The following is a 24742-nucleotide window of genomic DNA, read 5'->3' on the forward strand; positions in this document are numbered from 1 at the left end:
AAGCTGAACTCAAACACTTCTTAGCTATCTTACTGTTGACAAATAATTTCTAACATACAAATGGATACACCCTCCACCCAGTCAATGAACGAGGAATGATGGTGGAGTATAAGTTGTATATACAAATAATTTAACCTACTGTGCACACAGTAGGCACTTAAGTGCTTTAAAAATTACCTCTGTGACTTTGGACAAGTCATTTCAACTTTCTTTGCCTCAGCTACTCTACTGAAAAAAAATGACATTGGAAAATATGTTTTATAAGGACCCTTCCTCTTACAGAGTTATATGAGATAATTCTCTTTTCCAATATTATGCTTCTATTAAGGAAGTCAATGGCCTTATTAAGCTTTTATTTTTATTTTTTTTGCCTGTTATATCACACTGATGCCTTCTGAGCACAGAGTTTACTAAACTTCCCAATAATTTGGCCATGTTTGGATAAAAAGATGTTATCAAGCCACCTCCATTTTGAACTAGTTGCATTGATCTTTTTTATTCTAAGTAAGACTTTACATTCATTTTTCTTCTTCGTTCTTTTTCCTATTCAGTGTGGCCCTAGGCCAGACTGACTCCTCCTAGATCCTTTGGCAGAAGCTAAAGATTACATGGGGAGAAAAAAGGGTCTCTGATGCCTCTAGTATTCATTCTTCTCATCCCAAGAAGTCTTTCATTAAAGACTATTGAAAGTTAACATTTCTGACACAGTTAACTCTCTGTGGACTACTTTTTCATAATCATGGCACTTTCTTTGCAGGATAATTATTTAAAATGTAAAAAGGAAATGTATAATCATATCACATAATTCCTTAAATGCTGTATGCTCTTAAATTCACTTATGGCCCAGCAGAATAAGACAATTTATAACAATTAAAAGATTATTTTTAAATGCTATTTCCATTATTACAGGTTTTAAAAATCATAAAAATATTTATATTCCTATTCACCTTCATTGATCCAGAGGATAAGTATGGAAAGAAGACCCCCCCCCACCCTAGAGTATCCAAAGAGTCTCAGATTTCTGAAAAGAGGCATGTGGTAGATAGGACCATGGCTCTGGATACTAAAGATCTAATTTCACATTGTGTTTCTGCTACTTGTTACCTGTGTTACCTTGGACAGGTCTCTTCCCATTGCTTGTCTTTAGTAACCACATGGGACTTGATGTTGTCCATCTAAGTTTACTTCCATGTTTGAACTCTACATGTAACAGGGCTAGAGATTCACAATCTTCTCTTAATGAAGTAGGAAGTATACCATTAACACCAGTGGAATCAAAGGACACTTGATCTTATTTTCATTTAGAATGAAACCTATTTATGAGGTTGCTTTTCTTTTTCCACTTCCCTGATTAGTAGAAAATGATGAGTGGAGACAAGGAATCGCATCGTGATTGGTGAAAAATGTCATAATTATGATGTGGTCAACTTGTCAAAGATTGCACATTGGGTCCAATCAGTAGAAAAAATAATGGAAAGTACAGCCTTTCTAATTTTATTTACTCATTTTTTGGGGAAACATTTAGTGGTTGCTTCAGTGTATGAAGCTTCCTAGTGAGGAAAGTCCCTTGTGTAAGTGAAAATTGGAACCTTCCCTGCTACATATTGTCATGAGGTGCTGTTTACAGCACTCAGAGTTTAAGTGACTTGCTCAGAATCGCTCATCTAGTATCCATGAGTCAAGAATGGAACATATTTCTTCCAGATTCTGATGGAAGCTCCATATCTGCTTCACCACACAGCCTTTGTTCTAACTAGCTCAAATAATTCCCATCAAAGCATCTTGATTAAGTACCTCAAACATTTATCTCAGTATTCCATCTTTTTTTTCCCCTTTTTTTCCACCATGTGAACATTTCCAACATGGGAATGATCCCACCCAGTTTCCTGATGTCACTGAGCAGAATTCTTTTCTATGCATTCTCAGCAGAAGATTCCCTGAAGAGTTAGAGGGTAGACTCTTCATTTCATTAGTTGTTTCATTTTTTTAAATTTAAAAATATTGATGATGTTTTTATATTTACACTTATATTTCACAATGGATCCCTTCTCCATAACCTTTTGAGAGAGTTACTCTTTAAAATAAATGGTAAAAAGAGGAGAAAAATGAGTTCAGCAAAACTACTCAATGTTATTTGGAATTACCAGGAATCTTCCACACCCATATTTTCCCTACCCCTTGCAAGAAAGGAGAGGAAGTTATATAACAACAAAATAACTTAAAATTACTATTGTGAAGTTATAATAACCAAGCTTGGCCCCAAAGAAGGGACACTAAAGGTGCATTTGCCCTTTGAATGCAAAAATATTATGCTTCCCACTCTCTTTCTTTTCATGACTAGCCCATCTCTTTTTCCAGTGTTATGTGAATTTAATGATATATTTATTCCATTTTCAGATGATAATCACTTCATACCATGTATTATGGTGTATTTACACACACACCACACACACATGTATGTATATACTGATGGACTAACTCCGTGTGACAACCATCCGATGACTTGTAATAATGTGAATTCTTTACCCACTAAGTGGCAGCAAGCCGACTCAGCACAATGCCAGCCATAACCAGGAGTAGTCACCACCTGCATGGAGTTCTCCCATTTAACCTCTGCACTGGATATCTACCAATGCCTTTGGTGAAGTGTATGTCTCCCCATTTTACGCTTTGCTCAATAACAATTCTTCTCTCACTCAGTGACACACGCACATGTGTGTATGTGTATGAAACTTACATATATGTGCATATTTAAATTTCATGCAATAAATTTTGCTCTGGTCGGCTTTCTTTAAAATATTTTATCCATCATAATGACAAGGCAGGAAAACCCTGGGCAAAAGTAATGGAGATATCATCTTAATCCTGTTCATAATTCATGCCACTATCTAGCTTTCCAAATACTTTCTCAATTTGACTCTCCAATAATGTTCTCTAAGAGTTTTAGCAAACCATGCCAGCAGTACCATATTGGAGGCTTAAAGCAACAGCATGCTATCTTGTTTTAACTGTTCTAATGTTGTCTTTGGCTTCTTTTGTATATGAAGGTTCAATTTAAGAACTACTTTGGGATGTGGGAGGAGATCCCAAGTGTTGAGCAGAAAACTCAAAGCTGGGTCACCATGCATACTTTACACTTTTGAATTGCATTTTCTTATTGAATGCTGGTGACAAAGAAATTTTCCAGTGTTAAGAATAAAACATAAAGTAAAGATCTAATATTTTAAGATGATAGATTATAAATTGGATGTCTCATTCTTCATGCTAAGTCTATTACCTCTCTGTCAGGAGATGTGTAGCATTTTCCATCATTGATCCTCTAAATCATCATCAATCATTACACTGATCAGAGTTCTTATGTCTTTCATCATTGTTCATTTTCATAATGTTCTTTTATTGTATAAATTGTTCCCTTGGTTTGATAACCTCACTTTGCATCACTAAAATTCAATTGTGAAGAAAACAAATTATATGGCAGAGTAGATGTAGTGGGGAATTTAGAAGATTAGGAATGTGATCCTGGTCAAAGCTCTTAACTTCTTTTTGCCATTAGTAAGTTTAAGACTCTGTGTTAAAAAGGAGATGTCTGTCTTAGAAAAAGGATTTTCTGAAATGGTGAAGTAAAGGCAGGGACTTGCCTGAGTTCTCCCACAAAACCCTCCAAATACCTGTAAAAATGACTCTAAACAAATTCTAGAGCAACAAAACACACAAAAAGATGGAGTGAAACAAATTCCCAGCCCAAGACAACTTGGAGAGTTGACAGGAAAGGTCTGTTGAACCAGAATAAGAAAGAGGACTGCAATTCAATGCAGGTCCTGCCAGGGCACACCGGGCCCCAACAAGCTAGGAGCAGGCCTCTGGGCAAACTGAATCACTGGCAGCAGTGGAGCTTTCAAGACCTCTCAGCCCACACACTCCAAAGACAACTTAGAAGGTCAGCAGGAAGGGGATATTGCACCTGGGTAAGAGTGAAGCACAGTCCAGCACAGGGTGTACCAGCATAGCCCCAGCCCTGGGAAACCAGGAGCAGGATTTCAGAGTGACAGAATCAGCAGCAGCAGCAGCCATGGCTGCTTCCAGAGCTCTCTGCCCATAGTTGGTAAGGGGGTTGAACAACTGGTCAGGGTATTACAGGGGTCTTTTTACTGGCTCTGAGGCAGAACTCTGTTGATTTGTTCATACTTGGATCTGGGTCACAGTCCTGGGTGGCAGTTCCAGGGTGAGAAGGACCACTAGCACAGCAAAGCTTACAGTGATAGTGGAGGAGGGACCCTCCTCACAGTTCCAGGGCAGAAAAGAGTACTTGTGGTAGCTCACAGACCAGAGTACAGGCCAGGACAGGAGTAAACACCTCTCCTTGAATCATACCACCTTGAAAGCATTGAAAACTTACAGGTCCCCAGAAATATCTCTGAAAACAGCTGCACAAAATTCCAAAGCTTGGGACAGTGTGCCCTCCACCCTGGAAGCAGAGCTCTACTTTAATAAACAGATTAAAGTCAAATAATAGGCTGGGGAAACAAGCACGGGGAAAAAAAAAAACCCTCTGACTATAGAAAGTTACTATGGTGACAAGGAAGATCAAAATACACACCCGGAAGAAGACAACAAAATCAAAGCTACTACATCCAAACCCTCTACGAAAAATATGAATCGATTTCAGGCCCTTCAAGGACTCAAAGAGGATTTTGCAAATCAAGTAAGAGAAGTAGAGGAAAAAATAGTAAGAAAAATGAGAGTGATGCAAGAAAATCATGAAAAACAAGTCAACAGCTTGGTAAAGGAGATACACAAGAAAAAATACTGAAGATAATAACATCTTAAAAAGCAGACTATACCCAATGGTGAAAGAGGTGCAAAAAGTAAATGAGGAGTAGAATGCCTTAAAAAGCAGAATTGGCCAAATAGAAAAGGAGATCCAAACACTCACTAAAGAAAATAATTGATTAAAAATTAGAATGAAGCAAGTGGAAGCTAATGACTTTATGAAAAATCGTGAAACAATGAAACAAAGCCAAAAGAATGAAAAAAATGTAAAACAATATGAAATAGCTCAATGAGGAAAAAAAACTGACATGGAAAAAAATCCAGGAGTGATAATTTAAAAATTATTGAACAATCTGAAAGCCATAGTAAAAAAAAATAGCCTAGACATTATCTTTCAAGAAATTATCAAAGAAACCTGCCCAATGTTCTAGAACCAGAGGATAAAGTAGAAATTTAAAGAATCCACTGATCACCTCCTGAAAGAGATTCCAAAATGAAAACTGTGAGGAATCTTATAGCCAAATTCAAGAGTTCCCAGTTCAAAGAGAAAATATTGGAAGCAGTCAAAAAGAAACAGTTCAAGTATGGTGGAGCCTCAGTCAGAATAACATAAGATTTAGCAGCTTCCAAATTAAAGGATCAGAGGGCTTGGAAAATGATATTCCAGAGGGCAAAGGAGCTAGAATCACCTACCCAGCAAAACTGAGTATAATCCTTCAGGGGAAAATAGATGTCCAATAAAATAGAGGATTTTCAAGCATTCTTGATGAAAAGACTAGAGCTGAATAGAAAATTTGACTTTCGGATAAGAGACTCAAGAGAAGCATAAAAAGGTAAACAGGAAAGGGAAATCATAAGGGACTTAAAAAGGTTTAATAGTTTGTTTACATTCCTACTTGGGAAGATGATATTTGTAACTCATAAATGCTTTCTCATTATTAGTGTAGTTAGAAGGAGTATAAATAGAGGGCACAGTGTGAGTTGAATATGAAGGGATGATACGTAAAAAAAAATAAAATTAAGGGGTGAGAGAGGAATACACTGGGAGAAAGAGAAAGGAAGAGGTAGAATAGGGTAAATCATCTCCCATAAAAGAGGCAAGAAAAAGCTTTTACAGTGAAGGAGAAGAGGTGAGAGAGGAGGGGAACTGAGAGAACTTTACTCTCATCCAAATTGGCTCAAAAAGGGAATAACACACACTCAGTTGGGTATAGAAATCTATCTTATCCTACAGGACAGTAGGAGGGGGAGGGGATAAGAGAAGGAGGGGGTGATACAAAGGAGGGCAGATTAGATGAGGGGGTAGTTAGAAGCAAAGCATTTTTGAAGAGGGACAGGGTAAAAGGAGAGAGAATAGAATAAATGGGGAAATAGAATGGAGGGAAATACAGTTAGTAATAGTAACTGTGGGAAAAAAAGACTTTTCTCTGACAAAGTCCTTATTTCTCAGAAATATAGAGAACTAAGTCAAATATATAAAAAATAAAAGCCATTCTCCAATTGATGAATATTTAAAAGATATGGTCAGTTTTCAGGTAAAGTAATCGAAGCTATCTACAGACATATGTGAAAATACTCTAAAATAAGATGGATTGGAGAAATGCAAATTAAAATAATTCTGAGGTACTACTGATTAGATTGGCTAACAGGAGGACAGAAAAGTTAAATGACAAATATTGGAGGGATGTGGGAAAAATGAGACATTAATGCATTGTTGGTTGAGTTAATGCATTAATGCAGTATTGGTGCACAGATTCAACCATTATGTAGAACAATTTGGAACTATTCCCAAAAGACTATAAAACCGTGCATACCCTTTGACCCAGCAATACCATTACTAGGTCTCTATCCTAAAAGAGATTTAAAAGAAAAAAGGAAAAAAGGCTTATATGCACAAAAATATTTATAGCAGCTCATTTCTGAGGACAAAGAATTAAAAGCTGAAGGGATGCCCACCAATTGGGGAATGGCTGAACAAATTATGATATGTGATTAAGATGGAATACTATTTTGCTGTAAGAAATGATGAGCAGAATGCTCTGGGAAAAACCTGGAAAGACTTGCAGAAGCTGATACATATTGAAACATAGTATGTACAAAGTAACAACATCATTGTAAGATGATCAGCTGTGAATAACTTAGCTATTTTAAGCTGTGTAATGATCCAAGAAAACTCGGAAGGACTTAGGATGAAAAATGCTCTCCATCCCAAGAGAAAGAACTGTTGGTGTCTGAACACAGATTGAAGCACACTTTTTTTTCCTTTTACTTTATTTTTCTTTAGTTTTTTTTGTCTGTTTTCTTTCACAACATGACTATTATGGATATGTTTTGCATGACTACACATGTATAATCTATATCAAACTGCTTGTTCAATGAGGGGTGGGGAGGAAGGGAGGAAATGAGAGAATTTATAACTCAAAGTTTTAAAGAATGAATGTTAAACTTGTTTTTACATGTAACTGAAGAAAAAAAATAAAAATAAATATCAAAAAGAGAAAGTGATGGAGAAAATATCAATAATGATGATTACATTTAAAAAAAAAAAGAAAAAGAAAAAAGGATTTTCCATGCCAGAAGGTCCCTCTACCACTGAAATAAAAAGTATGGACTAATCATGATGAAGAAGATGGCAGTGATAAGAAAGATGAGAATCATTCACATCTGCTTCATACTAGATATTTGCAAAGCTTTCCTCCAAACTGTTCTATGGAAGTAGGCATCACAAAGAAATTCATTTGGTTTGCCCCAGATGTATAGTTTCATTTGTAACAGGAACCCTAGTACGTAATTTCCCTGGACCAATTAAGATAGATAACTTCTCTGAAGTTTATAGTTCCTCAAAATTGTCTGGGGCCCTGATACTTCAGATAAATTGTCCAAGGTGTTAAAAGCAATGTGTCAGAGGCACGATTTGAACTAACTCTTCTGGACTCCAAGGTTGACTCTCTGTAGACTGCGCCACCTGATAATTACCTGTGTCTCAGACAGCATAAGTGACTTGCCCTCATCACCCAGGGAGTGATGGTCAGAACCACGTTTCCAACCCAGTTCAGACTGAAAGTCTAGTTGTCTTTTCTGCCTCCCAGTGCTTCTCCCCTTAACAGTCTAGAATCTCATTGGAAATTATGATAGGGAATATGATCTAACTGAATGAATTTGTAAACATAAGGGAGAATTGGCAGTTATAAGTGCTTTACACACAGTAGGTGTTCACAAACATGGATTGAATGAGCATGGAGAGTTAGCTAATCCCACTCATGTACAGAGAAGCATGTATAATTCAGGCCAATGCATAACGTGGGGTTGGTTTGTGTCTGGCATGAAAAAATAAATTGCTTATTCAAGGTCTGACACTATCATTTTCCTTACACAATAGTCATGAAACTGCAGAGCGACCTCTCCCTCACTCTATAAATACATCATGTGTAATCTATACGTGATTGTGTCTGTGTGCACATGTTGTACAAGAACAAGACTGGTTATAATTGGAGAAACGAATATTTGCATGATGAAGTGAAACTCTTATCATGTTTTAGTATATGATAATGCCCATATGACACCCAATGGAAGAGCAGTTTACAGAGTTGCTTGACAAAGGTCTTGATTAATATGAAAACAAAGACTCATGTGCTTTTGGGGAAGACCACAGGATGGTAAATATTGGAAGGCCCCATGTCCATGTGCTGCTGATGTCAGTCATGTCATCTCTTTCGGATCCTTATGTTATTTTTTTTTTCCTGCGTCCATAGCCCAAAGATTGAAACAAACCCTGGAACCCTGTGACACAGAATATCCAGCCTTTGTCTCAGAGCGAACCATCAAGGAAACAACTGGCAACATTGTATGCGAAGACTGCTCCAAGTAAGCCCTCCTTTCAGCATTGGAGGGAATTAGTGGCATGCATTATATTCTCATGCCAGGCTCTAGATGGGGTTGGCAGCTCTGTCCACTGTCCAATGTTGGGAGGCATATGAACTAGACCTGGGGGGAAGCCTTTTGTCACAGTAATCACTTAAAATTTTGATGACATAAAAAACCCAACACTGTTCTATGCTGGGATGCATGAAGACACTATTCAAACAGCTCGAGGGTTTTTGGGGGGAGAAGTGGGGTTATTGGGTGAGTGAAGAATTTTCCAATAACATGGGTATTTCAAGATTTTTCAGCTGTCTTTCAGAGTCAGGATTTAGACCAGAGTCTTATCCTGAAGTTTATGATTTTTTTAAAATGGTTCCTTTGTAATACTCTATATTTTATTTTGTGGATTTAAGAACAGTATTCTGAGAAGGGGTCCAGGCGTCAGCAAACTGCTGCCAAAAAGATGCATGATGGAAAAAGGCCAAGAAGCCCTGATTTAGAAGGGAGCAATTTATGTTAAGGGGCAGATGTGGCCATTAACCAAAAGCAAAATTTGAGTTGGATAGACGTTCTTTGAGGATGTGGACCCGTTTTCCTTTTATGCTTTTATTCCCAGGGCCCAGCAGAGCTCCTATTGCCTTGTGACCCAGGAGTGGGTTTGAGGAGGGGACGGGTAGAGTGGGGCCGAACTTGTGGTTTCTTTACTGTAGGAGAATGCCAATATGGCAGACCCCTCACTGATGCAGACCCTCAGCTTGTCTGTAACTGATCGTCTTCGAAGGCAGCCTGGAGCACAGAAAGGAGGCCTGATCTGCCCATGTTCACACAGCTAGTAAAAATGAGAGGCAGAGCCTGATCTGCGCTCTCGCTTCCTGGCTCCAACTCTGACTCTCTGGCCACTGTGCACTCTGCCTCTCACCTCTCACAGAATAGCTCCTTCATGAAGGCTTGTTCAATTTAGTTATGACTGCAATGGAGAGAATGCTGAGTTTGGAGTCAGGGTTCATGGGTTCAGATCCCAGACCTACATAGCTGTGTGACATCAGTTAATTTACTGAATCACTTTGGCCTTTAGTTTGTTTATCTGTAAAATGTGGAGGTTGGACAAGTGTCTGCAGACTCTGGAGGCCACTAGTGAATGACACAGTACATAGAGCACTGAACTTGGACTCAGGAAGACCTGAGTTTAAATCCTGCCTCAAGACATACTAACAGGGGCAGCTAGGTGGCGCAGTGGATGGAGCACCAGCCATGAAGTCAGGACAACCTGAGTTCAAATGCAGCCTCAGACCAAACACTTGACACTTACTAGCTGTGTGACCCTGGGCAAGTCACTTAACCCCAATTTCCTAAAACAAACAAACAAAAAACATACTAGCTGTGTGACTCTGGTCAAGTCACAAGCTCTCTGAGCCTCACTTTCCTCATCTGTATGGGATAATAATAGTACCTATCTCTCAGAGACATCATGAAGATCACATGAACTAATAACTATACATAATATAGCAACATAGTGTATAACAATTTGTAATATAAATAATACATTATGTTACATCCATACAATAAATGCCAATAATGATGATGATGATTTTATAAAAAATATGTAATATAAAATAAAATAAATTATGTTAAATTTATAAAGTAATTTAAGGTTTGAAAAGGGCTTTTATTTAAATAATTTTTAAGCAGACTTTTCTGAATTGAATTTAATCCCAGTCTAATATAAGGAAAGCTTCTACCATCTTATTGTGCAAGTATGATATGTCTTTGAAAAGCTTGTGTAACCTCCTAAAAACATCCTTTACAAATGAGACACGACTTAGTAGCAAGCTGAGATGATTTCTATCACCTTGCTTCTACAGAATACATAGTAGAGAAAGATGGAAAGAAAGAGTCAGCCGCCATGGGCTCCTTAGGTGCCTATGTGCCTTGTTATTCCTGGATGCCTCAGTACTGTGAGTTTCTGAGACAGAATTCTCCTCCCAATTGACTAATGATTGAAAATCTGAGCCATTGCTAAATGACCATTTCATCCTAGGCCAAGTGGCAATTCTGATTTCTAAATCGATTTGATCTGACCAACATGCTATTGGTTAGCTAAAATCCAACTCGTGCTCATTTATGAAGTGTCTATGCAATAAAAAACGTCTTGTACAGAGTCCCAGTGAACAAGGGTTTTCTTGTGGAGGATGAGGGCCTACAGATGTCCCTGTTGGTGGATAGCATTATGCTGATTGTACCCATCCCAATGTGTCCAGCAACTGCAGTCTCCTGCAAGGGATCTGGAATCACTCACGGTAGTGCTGCCTGACCATTCACATAGGAAAAGACAAGTGGATGATTAATGCCCAAGTTCCAACCGTGCATGTGATGGACACCTCATAGATCTCATCCAAAAGTATGAATATGTGAATTATTCATTACAGATGGACATTGGATTGGGTCCAGAATTAAAAGGGAGGAGAGTGGGATGGATTATTTTCAGGATACACCAAAGCATGTTTACTGAGCCAAAGCTTCCTATAAATGCAAAAGTTGACCTTTTGATTACTAACTTTTTTTAAGAGTTCTTTTATTTTAATGACAAGTGGAACATCACTTCCCCCCAAAGAATTAAAGATGAGTTTCATAAAGAGGGCATGGAGAAGCATGAGCAGAATGTTCTGCAAAGGCAATGAGGAGCTATGGAGAAGAACTGGAGGAAAGAAATTGGATGAAATGAGGAAGGTCTCTAATGGTGGACCTCCTGTGGTGAATTTTTGAGAGAATATGGATATGAATCTCATGGAATGGGCAAGTATTGATAACTAGCAATCTTTATTGCTGAAGGAAGATCCTAAAGGGATATGGTTGCAGACTCATTAGAGTATTTGAGTTCCTAAGGGATTTCTTTGTACTAGGTACTGTGCTAGCTGTTGTAGATAGAAAAACAAAAATGAAAAAAAAAACGGGCCCTGCCCTCAGGCAGCTTACAGTCTACTACAATTTTCCAGTTTTCATGATCTCCTTGAGTGGCTAGATCTTATAGCATGTGAAAAATACAAATGATAGTGAAAGTGGGCATTTTAACTATAGTGTCTAGAAATACATTTGGTTCAAAAAAATTAACATCACAAGGAAAAGATATAGGCCAGGAGAGCAGGTCTATGCTGTGTCTCAGGCATACATTTATTTTAGGTCCCTGGGCAATGTTTGGCCAGACAGCCATAATTCATGTGAAAAAGATCTGAGGAGGTTAGTGAACTACAAATTCCAAATTAATTAATTGTGTGACATTGCAGTATTTAGTCAACTCAGTACAACCAGCATTTAAGTGCTTTCTATAAAAGAAAAAAAAACCCTACTACTATCTTGGCCCAATGAAGTCTACCTTGTCTTTTGTTGAGAGGTGGTGTCTAGAATCAGGTACTCCACTAGTGCTCCACTCTGCTCAGATCACCTCTGAAATACTGTGTTCCAGTCTGGGAGCCACATTTTAGGAAAGACAAGGATAAGCTAGAGTTCATTTGAAGGGAGAAAATTGGGATAATAACTAGCATTTAGCGTTTAGATGGTGAGGGTATGAGCAGTTATGTCATACAAAGACAAATTGAAGGAAATGGAAATGTTTAGCCTGGAGGCCATGGGAGGAAGTATGATAGAAAAGGGCTCAGATTTGTAGTCTTATCCCTGAGGGAAGAATATTGAGCATCGGGTAGATCTTACAGAGATGCAGACCAGTTCAACATAAGGCAAACAAATTAAGAATTAGAACTATCTCAATGTGTAAGACTGATTTGAGAGGGAGCAAGTCTCCTCAAATTATTCAAAGTTTCCAAGCAATGACTGAATGACCACTTGTCAGGGATATTGTGTAAAGATTTCTTGTTCAGATATAGGCTGGACCAGATGACTTCAGAGGCTCCTTCTGTCTCTGAAATTCTGAGATTCTGGGATCCTCACCCTGCCTTCTGGTAGATGACTTACCATTTTCAGCTTAGAAAATAGGAGTAATAACATCTAACAGTTTCCAAGGCAAGTTGCAACCATATAGTTTTACATAATTTAAGAGCTTTTCTATGTTGGAATAAATACGCTATGTTAAGTATAAAAATAATATTATTTTATTATGGTATTCTTTCCTTTTCAATTACCCCAAATCAGAACCAATATTGTTTTACCGCTATGACTGAAAAGTCTGATGGAGACCAGAACGCCAAACCTAGGCATGTTGTTGACATCTTATTGGTCCAGGAAGATTTCTCCCTTTCTCTGGAAATAATGAGATTTAATGGGACATTATCTCAGAGACAATTGCAGATTTCCATGAGCTTTTTTAGGTAACTTCAGGTCAGAGGCAAGAGTATTCAAAAATAACATAAGCCTTCAGTGACTTGGAAACTGAGTTTGGTGAAAATTATAGTATTTCAGAAATTATGCACTAAGATCTTTTTCATAGAAAAAACATCCAGAGTCCCACAATGGAACAAAAAAACGTTCTCTGTACATTGCAAACTGATCTCAAGGCACCCATTAATTTTTCTCCACAAGCAATGGCAAAACCGAGATGCGAAAAGCTCCAAGAACTGTTGAAGGATTCCCATGGGAACATGCTACAATTTACTCTTGGACTGTCATTAGCAATATGCCCATCACTTATAGGATTTCAAACTACTCTAATGTCTAAATATTTCGTTCCAGTCCAGGAAACCATTGAAGGTAGTCTTATACTGGACAGTAAAGACCTCTTTGGTTGCCAAAGTCCTTTGAAGTCCTGCTGCTTCTGTCTCTGCCTTCAAAGTCTTCCTTTCATTATCTTTGGCTCCTTGGAGATGGAAACTCTATTGCATGGGTGACTCAATGGCCCTCAGCGGAAACTTGCAAATCCCTCTGCTTGAAGAGTACATAGCTTTCTGTCTGTAGCCTAGGCGCATATGCTATACTGTATAGGGATAATTTGCAATGTTTAAAAATGATTTTTGAAAATATAGGGTTTATTAAGAAAGCGGGAGCCTAAAAGAAAATAAGAATTAACATAAGAATGTCATTAGGGTTGGTGGTTTGGCTAATCCAACCAATAATTTTTGTCATTCAATATCCCAATGATTATTAAATTAATCTGTTATTCAAACAGCAATCGAAAACAACTCAACCCAGATTTTCTGGGCATTTGTGACTGTCAACAAGTTAACAAAATTGGATATTTTCAAAAATGAAATGTTTTGATATTTTCCAGTAAGTTTCTCCCCATCTCCATTTCCCTTCCTTGTTGTAAGGGGAGGCCATAAAGGTTCCTGGGGAAGCTGAAACTATCTCAGTCCTAGAGAGAGCCATTCCAAACACGGTTAATCAAATTTAGATAGATGTACTCTTTTCAATGGCGGTTCCGGACTAGCTTTTCCAATTCCTGTCAAATGTCACACTCAGATGGCAAATGCATATTGGGGTAGTAGTGTTATCTATAACCTCCCATTATACTTGGATGCTTGGATTGGATACTGTAAACTCATCGATACGGGATCTCCCTCCAGTGGAGCGGATCACAGACCCTCTCTGCCCTTGCATACTGTGTGGCCCCTTCCATGTCTTCCCATACATTTCCGTCACAATTTTCACCCAATATGCTTTGCTCACATTCTATTTCCATTGTGTGAGTAGCAACAGAATGTACAGGCCCCTCATAGGTTATCCCTATCAGCACCACATGCCCAGCTTTTTGTTGAGGTGATAATTCTAACACTCTTCCAAGACTATGGTTGTATCAGTTCCCTTTGAAGAACCATTTGCTCTTCTTTCAATAGCTCAGTCATCAATCATGTATTACCTCTCTTCCTCTACAAGGCACTGTTCCAGGTGCTGGAGATACAACATCAGAACACAAGTTTTCTAACCCTGAGCTACATCGAGACTCATTGTTATGAATTTCATCTGTAAGGGATTCTCTACATTTACATGCCAGCATGTACATGCTGTTCCTTCTCTGTAGATTGAGGATGGAAGCTGTGTGTGTGTGGTATGCACGTGCACATGTGTGTCTGTGTCTGGGTGTACATAGCCATTTCACAGTGCTTAGCCACAGTAGGGGCTTATTAAATACTTGTTGATTAAATAACAGAATAATTTAGTATAACTGGCCTACAAATTAGTATATGTAGGAATGCAGTGTTTCTAGGGAATGTCGCAATTTCCTTCTTAGCTATCTCATCAGATCAACTACACTTCCAGAGTCTGTTGGGGTTGTGCTTTGTGTGACATGTGATCCGAAGACCACAAGTCCAAATATAGTTTAGAGAAATTTGTTTTAAAATGGCTGGGCCTTAGCACACCTCTAGCTATGACTTGATGAGTGATGGCCCCCATGAGATCAGGTTTACTGACTACCCTCTATATGTTCATCTATAGCTCTGACCCAAGAGGTGAAACTATTCATTCGTTTGTTTAGGCATGGATGCTTAGCCTTGAGAAGAAAGACATAGATGGGGGTAGATATGACAAGTTTGACACCTATCTTCAGGTATTGAAAGGGCTATGACGTGGAAAAGGGATTAAACTTTTGCTTGGGTCTACAGGACAGAACTTGGAACAAAGGATAGGAAGTTGCAAAGAGGCAAAATTAAGCTTGGTGTTGGGAAAATATTCCTAACAGAGTTATCCCAAAGTGGAAAGGGCTGCTTCAGGAGGCAGTGACTTTCTCCTCTCTGGAGGTCTTGAAGACAAGCCACATATGAGATTCCCTTTCAGATGTGGACCACTGAGGATCCTTCCAAGTCAGGAATACCATGATTCTATGAATCTTAGCCTCATGAAACCAAACTCAAACAAGAGCCCAATGGTGAGGCATTACTTAGCATGTATCTCTGTGAAAAGGTAGCATTTAGTGGAACTTCATTTGTAGGCTTATTTGAGTAAGTGATGCAGTGTAAATTCGTGATTTGGCTCTAGGAATATGCACATACATCTGTGAATCTCTACAGGCTTGGCTTAGCACATCCAGATTTTGCCAGCAGGACTATATTAACATTGGGTACGATTTAATTTCTGGGTGGCAAAATATAACAAATTTTAGACCACTTAATTTGGAGACATATAAGATTTACTGAAATTATTTTATGTTTCCTATTCTGGAAAGTGTTGCCAAAACACTATGTTGATCTCACTTAGGCTGGGGAAGTCAATACCCCATTCAGCTTCCTATGAAATAATCATTTGCTAGTTTTATGTATTGCTTGTGTTGCTTGTGAACAAATCAACTTTCCACATGAAAGGCAGACAAATGCTTGCTTGGTTAGATGATGCCTAAGTTTCTTGGTTTTTCCCATGGGTTTTCCTTGGCATAGATCAATCCCAGTAGTTTGCCATGTTGGGCGGTAAAGTGCATAACTGTGGATCACCCAAAGCAGAGTGGTTTCTGTTGCCTGTGTACTTTACAATGCAGATACTTTGGTGTAGGTCAGGCGAAATCTATATCTGGTCCCTGATCAGATCCTCTGCTGTCATTTGCATGACCTGACTTTATGCACACCACCCCTAATTTTAAACAAATTAAAACTGGGCAAGTGACTTATGCTCCCAGGTGTCAGGAGCTTCAGCTTTACATTAAGGAGGTGGGATTCATCCCCTAAAGTCCCTTCCAGCTCACAATTGATGATCCCAAAAACTCCTTATAGCTGGAAAGATTCTTCATAATAATTTTTCAGGAGATTTTAATGATGAAGCATTCATGGGAATTTATGTTACTACCATGGGTATACCTTTTCTTACCTCTACAACAAGAATTATTAAATAGGGGTCCATGAACTTTATAGATGGATATAGATGTGAATATGAATAAAGACAGAAATATATTGAAATACACATAGGGATAGAAAAAATATATATTTTTTAATATTTTATTTATTTATATATTTTATATAAATATATTTATATATTTTATATAAATATATATATATAGAGAGAGAGAGACAGAGAGAGAGACAGAGAGAGAGAGAGAGTAGCAGAGATAGATAAAGTTGCTATAATTCAATATAATTGGTTTCCTTTGTATATTCCTATGTATTTTATTTTATGCATTTAAAAACAAGATTCTCAGATGTTCATAGATGTTATCAAACTGCCAGATGGGTCAATGACTACATATATAAAGATAGATATAAATAGATATAGATATACCACACATATATACATATATGTATGTGTATATATGTATGTACATATGTATTTGTATGTGTATATATTCACATATGCATTATGTATACACACACGTGTGTGTGTGTGTGTGTGTGTTGTGTGTATGTGTGTGTCTCAAGAATCCCAGCTCTGTGGCAACTCATAAACTGAATGACAAGTTCATATGTATATGTGGGTGCTTAGAAGGGAATAGGCATATAAAAAGGTATACATTCTGCTAACTCTATGATATTTTGTTCTCAAATATTGGCATAAAGCCATAAGAAGACAAATGGAGTGCAAAGACCTCAAGATTGCTAGGAAAAACACCTTGGCTAGTGCCCCTAGGGATGCCATACCACGTCATGCCACGCCATGCCACGCCACCCCATGGATCTGATTTTTCTGGTGCACATCAAGAAGAACCTGACTTTAACATCAACTTAATGCTCTTCCTGCCACTCCAAGGAAAAGCCATTTTTTTTCCTGTTTCCCTAAGCAATGATGATTACAGCCTTGATGATCCAGCCAAAATGGGAAGCCAGGGAGGTGATAGTGTCTCTTCCCTTTGATAAGCAGTAGTTGGAAAGGTTTTGTGCAGGAAATGTTGCAAATTACTGTTTTCACTTACTGGCCCCATGATACAAAATGAGAGGGTAAGGTAACCCGGGAAGCCTCATTAGACAGGTCTCTACCTGACCTGAATTAGTCTCACAAACAATTTCCCATTTATACGTTGTTGTTGTTGTTTCTTTCTTTCTTTCTTTCTTTCTTTCTTTCTTTCTTTCTTTCTTTCGCGTGGGAGATGAGAATTAAAATGAATTTACACTGGGCTGGGCAATCCAAGGAGTGGGTGTCTTCTCTTTCATGCTGTAGGGGAAGAGGGCACCAGGCCCTGACAGTATTTTTAGAAAATGTTTATTTGCGTGTCGAATTGAGGAGTGCGGAAAGGTATCCACACTATTTATCCAAGAGAAGCACATTTCTGAGCCTTGTTTTTTCCCCATCCTGATGACTACAGAGTCCATGTCTCCAACCTCTCCACTCACAGAGAGTGGCCTCAATTATTTTTCACTTCTCTTGCCTCAATACTGCACCTGAGCTGGCTTAGGCTGTTGCCAAAGTCCTGTAGATGTGTGTTTATGAACTCTCTGACTCTCCCTCCATTTGTTTAGGTTGGAAAGCATTTACATATAGGTTGGATATTTTTTAAAATCCTTCTGATGTATTAAAGAAACTTCAAGGATCAAAGGCAAAATGCTACATGAAATATTGTACATTTAATATAGACATAAAAACTCTGGCCACAGCCCACTTCTTCAAAGGACATTTTGTATGGTTGAGAAGGAAATTCCTTTCTTAGTGCTCAATTCCTTTTTGTGACTTAGAATTTTTCTTCTCCTTCATATCCATCTCTCTATTGAGAGCCTCTTATGAATTAGCCTAGCCGACCACCAGGCCTGTGTCTGGTTTAGCGCTCCTGTGCCACACCCCTAGAGCCATTTACTTGGGGGAACTCAACCAAAAGCATTAATCAGTAGAAGAGCAGAAGAATAGAAAGTGTTGGGTTTTTTTTTTTTTGGGGGGGATGGAAACTAGTTAGGGTGTTAAATGCAAGCAGACACCATTCAAGTGAATGACTCTACCTCTAAGTGGGGATTCTCCATGCCAAAGGACAGATGCAAGACTGTGTGATCAGAGCAGCATTAAGAGAGCCTGAATCTAGACATTCTGATCCCATTATTTTATGAAATGAAGTGGCACTTTCCACAAATAAATTCCAGGGCTATGGTACAGGTTTCTATTCACAGTGACAACTTGCCCCATGTCCCTGCCCCTACCCCGAATGAAAAATACCTACTCCCAAACCTAGGGATTTCTTTAACTCCTGGTCATACCAGCCCTGCCTTTTTAGCACTGACAATTCAGCACCTAAAGCTAGCCTAAACAATAGGTCACCATATGCTGGCTATATTTAATTTTTCTGGAAGGTCTAATTTAGGGAACAGAATTATTTTTATTCCTTTTACCCTGATAATAATCCATTTAATCCTAGGTTCTTAATCTGGCTTTCATGAACTTAAAAAAAAAATTTATAACCGTATTTCAATACAACTGGCTTCCTTTGTAATCTTTTACATTTATTTTCTGCTCTTAAAATGTTATTTAGAAAAAAAAAGTTATTTAGGCTTAACCAGAGTTCCAAAGGGGTCCATGACATCAAAAAGGTTAGGAGCCTTTGCACCAGTACTTAACGGTTTACAAAGTGCTTTCTTTGTGACCACCCTGTAGGGTGTAAGAATTTTCCCAATGTACAAATCATAGGATAGTAGATTCAATGTTACAAAGGACCTTAAAAGTCTCCTGGCCCCTCCCTTTCATTTTGTAGATAACGAAACTGAAGCTCATGTCAGAGATAGGACTTGTCTAAGACAACATAGAGGTAGGTAGAAAAGCTGGGACTTGGCAACACCCTCAATTTAAATTGGGTGTGATCTGACCTGATTTTGACAAATGAAAACATTTTCTCCCTGTACTCGTGAATGTGTGTGTGCTTCAGACTAAACTGAAGAGGTATAGAGTTTGTTCAAAGGGGAGAGAACTGTAGAATGACAAAATTGCAGAAAACTTAGCAGGCATTGCATCTAATCCACTCAGCAGAGTAACCCTCCCTAGAACACACCTGATGAATGCATGTCTAGTCTCTGCTTGAGGACCTTCCTAGAAGGGGAAGCAAACACCTCTCCAGCAGACCACTCAGTGTTTAGGCAGACCTAATGAGTAGGGAGTTGTTTTTTTATTTTTCCTTCTTGATATTGAACCTAAATTTCCTTCTTTGCGTTCTCTCCTCCCCCACCCCCACCTGCCCATTCCTTCCTTTTCTGTTCTCTGGAAAAGATAGAGGTTGTAATCCTATGTATTTTATTTTATTCATTTAGATATGTTCTTTGGAGAAGACAACCATAGGCTTCCCCAGACTTCCAGAAGGATCCATGCCATATAATAGTTTAAGAATCACAGCTCTGCAGGAAAACACTATGCAGCCATTGATGGAACCCTCAGGTCTACTGCTCCTTTATTTGCCTGATAAGAGAAATCTATTTGTAATTTAGCAGGAAACCTGAAGGGAAGCATCTGGATATAGAGATGGTAGGCAAGGTTCTTTCCTCGAGTGCACAGGCTCCTCCAGACTTTTGGGGGAACTTCAGAAAGAAAAAAAAAGTCAAAGAAATTCCTGGACCCCATATGTTCGTGGCTGGGCCATTAATAGATTAGCCATTGATTTGGAAGATGTATGATGACCCCAAATTACAAGGAATTCAGGAATGACTTAAATGAATTTGTGTTCCTATTAAGCACACAAGCATTTACCTATGTTTGAAAAATAGCCCAAGGATCATGTCTGAGACGTCTTGTTTATCCAGACTGAAGAAGATATCACCTTGAGTCATACTATACATGGTTGGTTCAAAAAAAAAAAAGACCAAAATGGCGATAATAATTATCGGCATTTATAGAGTACATTCAAGCTTCCCAAACCCTTTATAGATGTACTCATTTGAGCCTCACAAGTACTGTATGAGGTAAGGGTTGTAAATCTTGTCTCTGCCTTTTCCTGAGGAGGTTACTCAGTTTCAGAAGTTAGGTAACTTGGGGTCTCACAGCTGTTAGTAAATGTCAAAGACAGTATTTGAACCTAGGCCTTCTTGAAGCAATATTCAACACTCTGCCAGCTGGGTTAAGTGCTCCCTCCATTGCAGATAAAACCTCAAATTTATTCCAAGCAAAGTTAATTAAGCAAAAAAACTACATACTACCCCACTGTTAGGCAGGAAAAAGTCAGTAGGATTAAAAGACAACTGAATTACTATATAGCAAAATATTTAATCATGGAAAACACCATGTGGCAAAGGCTAATCGATTTTATGAAACTGCTTCAGTGCAAGGCTTAATAACACTAGCGGACAATCGTATATTGTTTGGAGAGGAATGCTCATCTTTGTAAATTTATATGTACACCAAACCCGAACCAGGGAGTTCAAAGTCAGCAAGAGCTGAGTTCAAGTCCTTTGCTGGACATCCGCTATGTGACCCAGAGCAGGTCTGTCCCCCTCTCAGTGCCTCAGGCAGCTCTCTAATACCGTGGAAAAAAACACAAGTGGCTTCCTGCATTGATGAAGGGATTAGAGCTGTGCCATTGAAATAAGAAGAAGAATATTTACATGTGTTGGGCACGATGCTAAATTAGTGCTGCAAATTTGAAATTGCCAGACAAGTCCCCCAATGTTGTCTCCAAATGTAGCAATTTAAGTTTTTCCAAGAATTTTAAAGATACCCTAGGTGATCTTCACAACAGTCTTTGAAAGTAGTTAATATTATCTCCATTTTATGGAGGGAATGGAAGCTCAGAGGGGTTAGCATATGTTACTTTACTTTAACACAAGCATCATACTGTGTCTTAAGCATGCTTTGAACTCAGATCTTTGTGGCCTTAGATCTAGGCCCTTTGTCATGCTGCCTGGCATAATGTTTGGCACGCATAGTGTTTTTTCAGATCACTTGCACTTCTTCCATAGGTCCCCTCAGGGGTTTTCAGCCTCCACGTTAGGAAGCCCTAAATGGAAACTTTTGTTTTCTACTGACCATTGTCTGATTGGCATAGTGGGGATTCCTTTCAGCCATAGACTGGACTAGTAATGATGTTAATAATAGATCCAATGTATAGGTTACTTAAAGGTATGTAAAGTGTGTTTTCTCTCATATCTCATTTGATTATCACACCAGTTCTATAAGGTAGGTGCCATCACTTATGACCATTTCATAGATGAGACAGGTTAAGTAACTGATCCAGCTAAGAAATGACTGAGGGGTGTCCACTGAACTCCTTCCCAAAGTTCCCATTCTGAGAATCTGGAATTTTCTGTTTTCCATTCCATCTTAAGTCTATTACACTTCTGTGCTGAACCTAGAAATTTATTCTAGGCCAGGTCTCTTCTCTGGAGCCAAATGAATTCTTTCATTTTCCAAGGAAGCCGTATTAAAATGGCATTACCCAGGCTCATAAAGTCTTCAAAAAGACTTTTGGATGTGTGAACTTGGCTACAATCACCACTAATCAGTAAAATTAAAGCAACTGTGAACAATTGTTTAGATTAATGAACCCTGATTAAAACTGGATCAAATGCCCAGGGTCTATTAAAGTCAAACAGTGTTAGGAACAAGTCTGATGATTCCAGAGCCTCTGATTTTGGTTAAGAGAGGACTTCCAAATGGATTTTGCTAATGCTATTGATTAAAGGGACTACCAGGCTGGTTTCTTCATCTCCCTTTCCATCCTGTCTCCATTATAAAGGGCATGAGAATTAAATAAATATCTAGTTAGGACAGAGACAGACAAAATTTTAAAAGATGGTTAAAAAAACCCACCACCTTGAACGTAATAGTACCTAGAAGATTGTTGGGCTGACTGGAGAAGAAACACCAAAGACTCACCCCATTGTAAGAGTCTTTAGGGTATGGCTTAAGATGTTTGTAGGTTATGTCTCTACATGCAATATGAAGTGGAGAATTAAGATAATTACCTTAGTAATTCATAGAAGAAGAAAAAACAACAAACATTTTAAAAACTCATTTACCTGATATTTCAGTCTGACTTCTTTTCACGTGGGTCTTCCACTCTACTCAGCTCCAGAGACACATCAGTCACGTTCCACAGTGTTTCCTCTGGATATGTTGAAATTAGCCTCCCACACTACTGTCCTTCCAGCCCGCTGCAGTTGGCCACAGCAGCACATTGTGAGGTTTGCTCCAAAGCCTGGCTGTGCTGATGCTGGCAGCTTGCATGACTCCCCAGGAGAAGCCATCAAGCTTGGCCAGAATTGAGAACTAGCATTTATGTAGGGATTTAAAGCTTGGAAAACATTTTCCATATATGATCTCTTTTAATCCTCACAACAACTATATGTGGAAGGGGCCATTATTATGCTCGTTTTAAAGACGCAGAAACCAAAGCTCTGTAGATACTTGACAATGTCCACATAGTTTTTAAGTTGACCACCACCTTAAGGGACAGCCCCTACTATTTTTGGGCAGCTCCAATGATTAGGAAATTTGTTTTGTTTTCTTGACATCGAGCCTCCCACCACCCCCACCCCCACCCGTTATTCCTGGTTCTAACCTCTTGGGCTGAGCAGAGCAAATTAAATCCCTCTTTGACAGAGCAGTTTCAAATACTTGCAGTCCTATCATTCTAGGCAGGGCAGCTAGGTGGTGCCATAGTTCATAGAGCTCTAGGCCAGGAATCAAGAGGACCTGAGTTAAAATCCTGCCTCAGACACCTGCTAGCTGTGTGACCCTGGACAAGTCACTTAACCTTGTTTTGCCTCGGTTTCCTCATCTGTAAAAAGAGGTGGAGAAGCAATGGCAAACCACTCCAGCATCTCTGCCAAGAAAGCCTCAAATGGGGCCACAAAGAGTCAGACACAATGGAAAAGCACCAGCTGCTGCTGGTGCTGCTGCTACTACTACTACTATTGCTACTGTTGCTGCTAACACCACCACATTCCTCCTCCTGCTGCTGCTGCTGCTGTTGCTAGTACTGCTGCTGCTATCACTACCATATTACTACTAGTAGTATTGAAATGCCCCTGTCTTCAGTTTCTTCATGTGAAATCTAGTCTTTCAGCATTAGATCTATGAAAGGTATTACTACTCCTACTCTTACTACTACTGCTGCTGCTGCTTCTACCACCACCATCCTCCTCCTCCTCCTCCTGCTGCTGCTATTACTGCTGCTGCTACCGCCATCATATTACTACTACTATTGCTCCTTCTGTGGCTGCTGCTAATAATAATGATAACAATAACAAACATTTGGGCAGAGCTTTAAGATTTGCAAAGTGCTTGACAAGTATCATGTCATTTTATCCTCATTACAACCCTGGGAGTTAGGTGCTGTTATCATCATTTCTATTTTACAGTTGAGTAAACTGAGTTAGAGGTTAAGGGACTTGCCCAGGGTCACACAGCTCACAAATTTCTGAAACCACATTTGAACTCTGATCCCCTTGATTCCAGGCTCAGCTGTCTAGCCATGGCACTAAATAGCACCCTAACTTTCTACAGTAGTTTAAAGTTTGTAAAACACTTTACATGTATTATCTCATTTGATCCTCACAGCAACCCTATGAGCAAAGTATTATTATTATTATTCCCATTTTATCGATGGGAAAACTGAGGCAGAAAGAAGTTAAATGATTTATCTTGTGTCAGACCAATAGTAAATGTCCAAGACTGATTTTGAATTGAGGTCCTCCTGACTCCTATTCCAGCAGTCTATTCTCTATGCCACCTACTCCCCAGTGAAGAATAATGAGATCGTTGATTTTGAGCTAGAAAGGATCCAGAGGCCACTTTGTCAAAGCTCCTCAATTTATAGGACAGGAAGTGGGGGACCAGAGACATTTGTCCAAAGTCACACAGGTGACAGAGATGGGATTTGAACTCAAGTCCTTTGTTTCTAAATCCATTCTCTTTACCTTTCACTGAGCTGTTTCCCAAGATGGTTAGAGGGCTTCAAAGATTCTCTGTTATTCTACATCCCTGTTTCAGTCTTCCTCAATGTTTGCTACTGAAAAACAAAACAAAACATCCTGTTCTGAGACATGGGCTCCCATCTCAGCTTAGCTTTCTTAGTGGGAAGAATCTATGTATCTATTTATCCCTCTCCCCATCCATCCATCCATCCATCCAGCCAGCCAGCCAGCCAGCCAGCCATCTATCCATCTGTCCATTTGTTTGTCCATCCATCCATCCATCTGTCTCTCTGTCTGTCCATCTCTCTAGCTATCTGTTTAATGGGTCCATATAATACTGTTTGTGATTTTGGATTTGGGTTTTATTTTCTCTCTGTGATAATGGCCAATATGATGTCACTGATTTCTGTTCCCTTTTCTGAAGCTACCAC

The 24742-nt window shown here is 38.9% G+C and overlaps 1 protein-coding gene across 4 annotated transcripts in view; it reads left to right on the top strand.

Annotated features, from left to right (window-relative positions):
* The window catches only part of CACNA2D3 (calcium voltage-gated channel auxiliary subunit alpha2delta 3), a 1023339-nt gene that overhangs the window by 978155 nt on the left and 20442 nt on the right, over positions 1 to 24742 (top strand). For all 4 annotated transcript variants that reach the window (XM_020970614.2, XM_020970616.2, XM_020970615.2 and 1 more), the window contains one exon: positions 8523 to 8634. In XM_020970614.2, coding sequence (XP_020826273.1) covers positions 8523 to 8634 — 112 coding nt within the window. The remainder of the gene's footprint in view (positions 1 to 8522; positions 8635 to 24742) is intronic.

This window comes from Phascolarctos cinereus, unplaced genomic scaffold (assembly GCF_003287225.1).
Source record: "Phascolarctos cinereus isolate Bilbo 61053 unplaced genomic scaffold, phaCin_HiC Scaffold_4;HRSCAF=312, whole genome shotgun sequence".
Lineage (NCBI taxonomy): Eukaryota > Metazoa > Chordata > Mammalia > Diprotodontia > Phascolarctidae > Phascolarctos > Phascolarctos cinereus.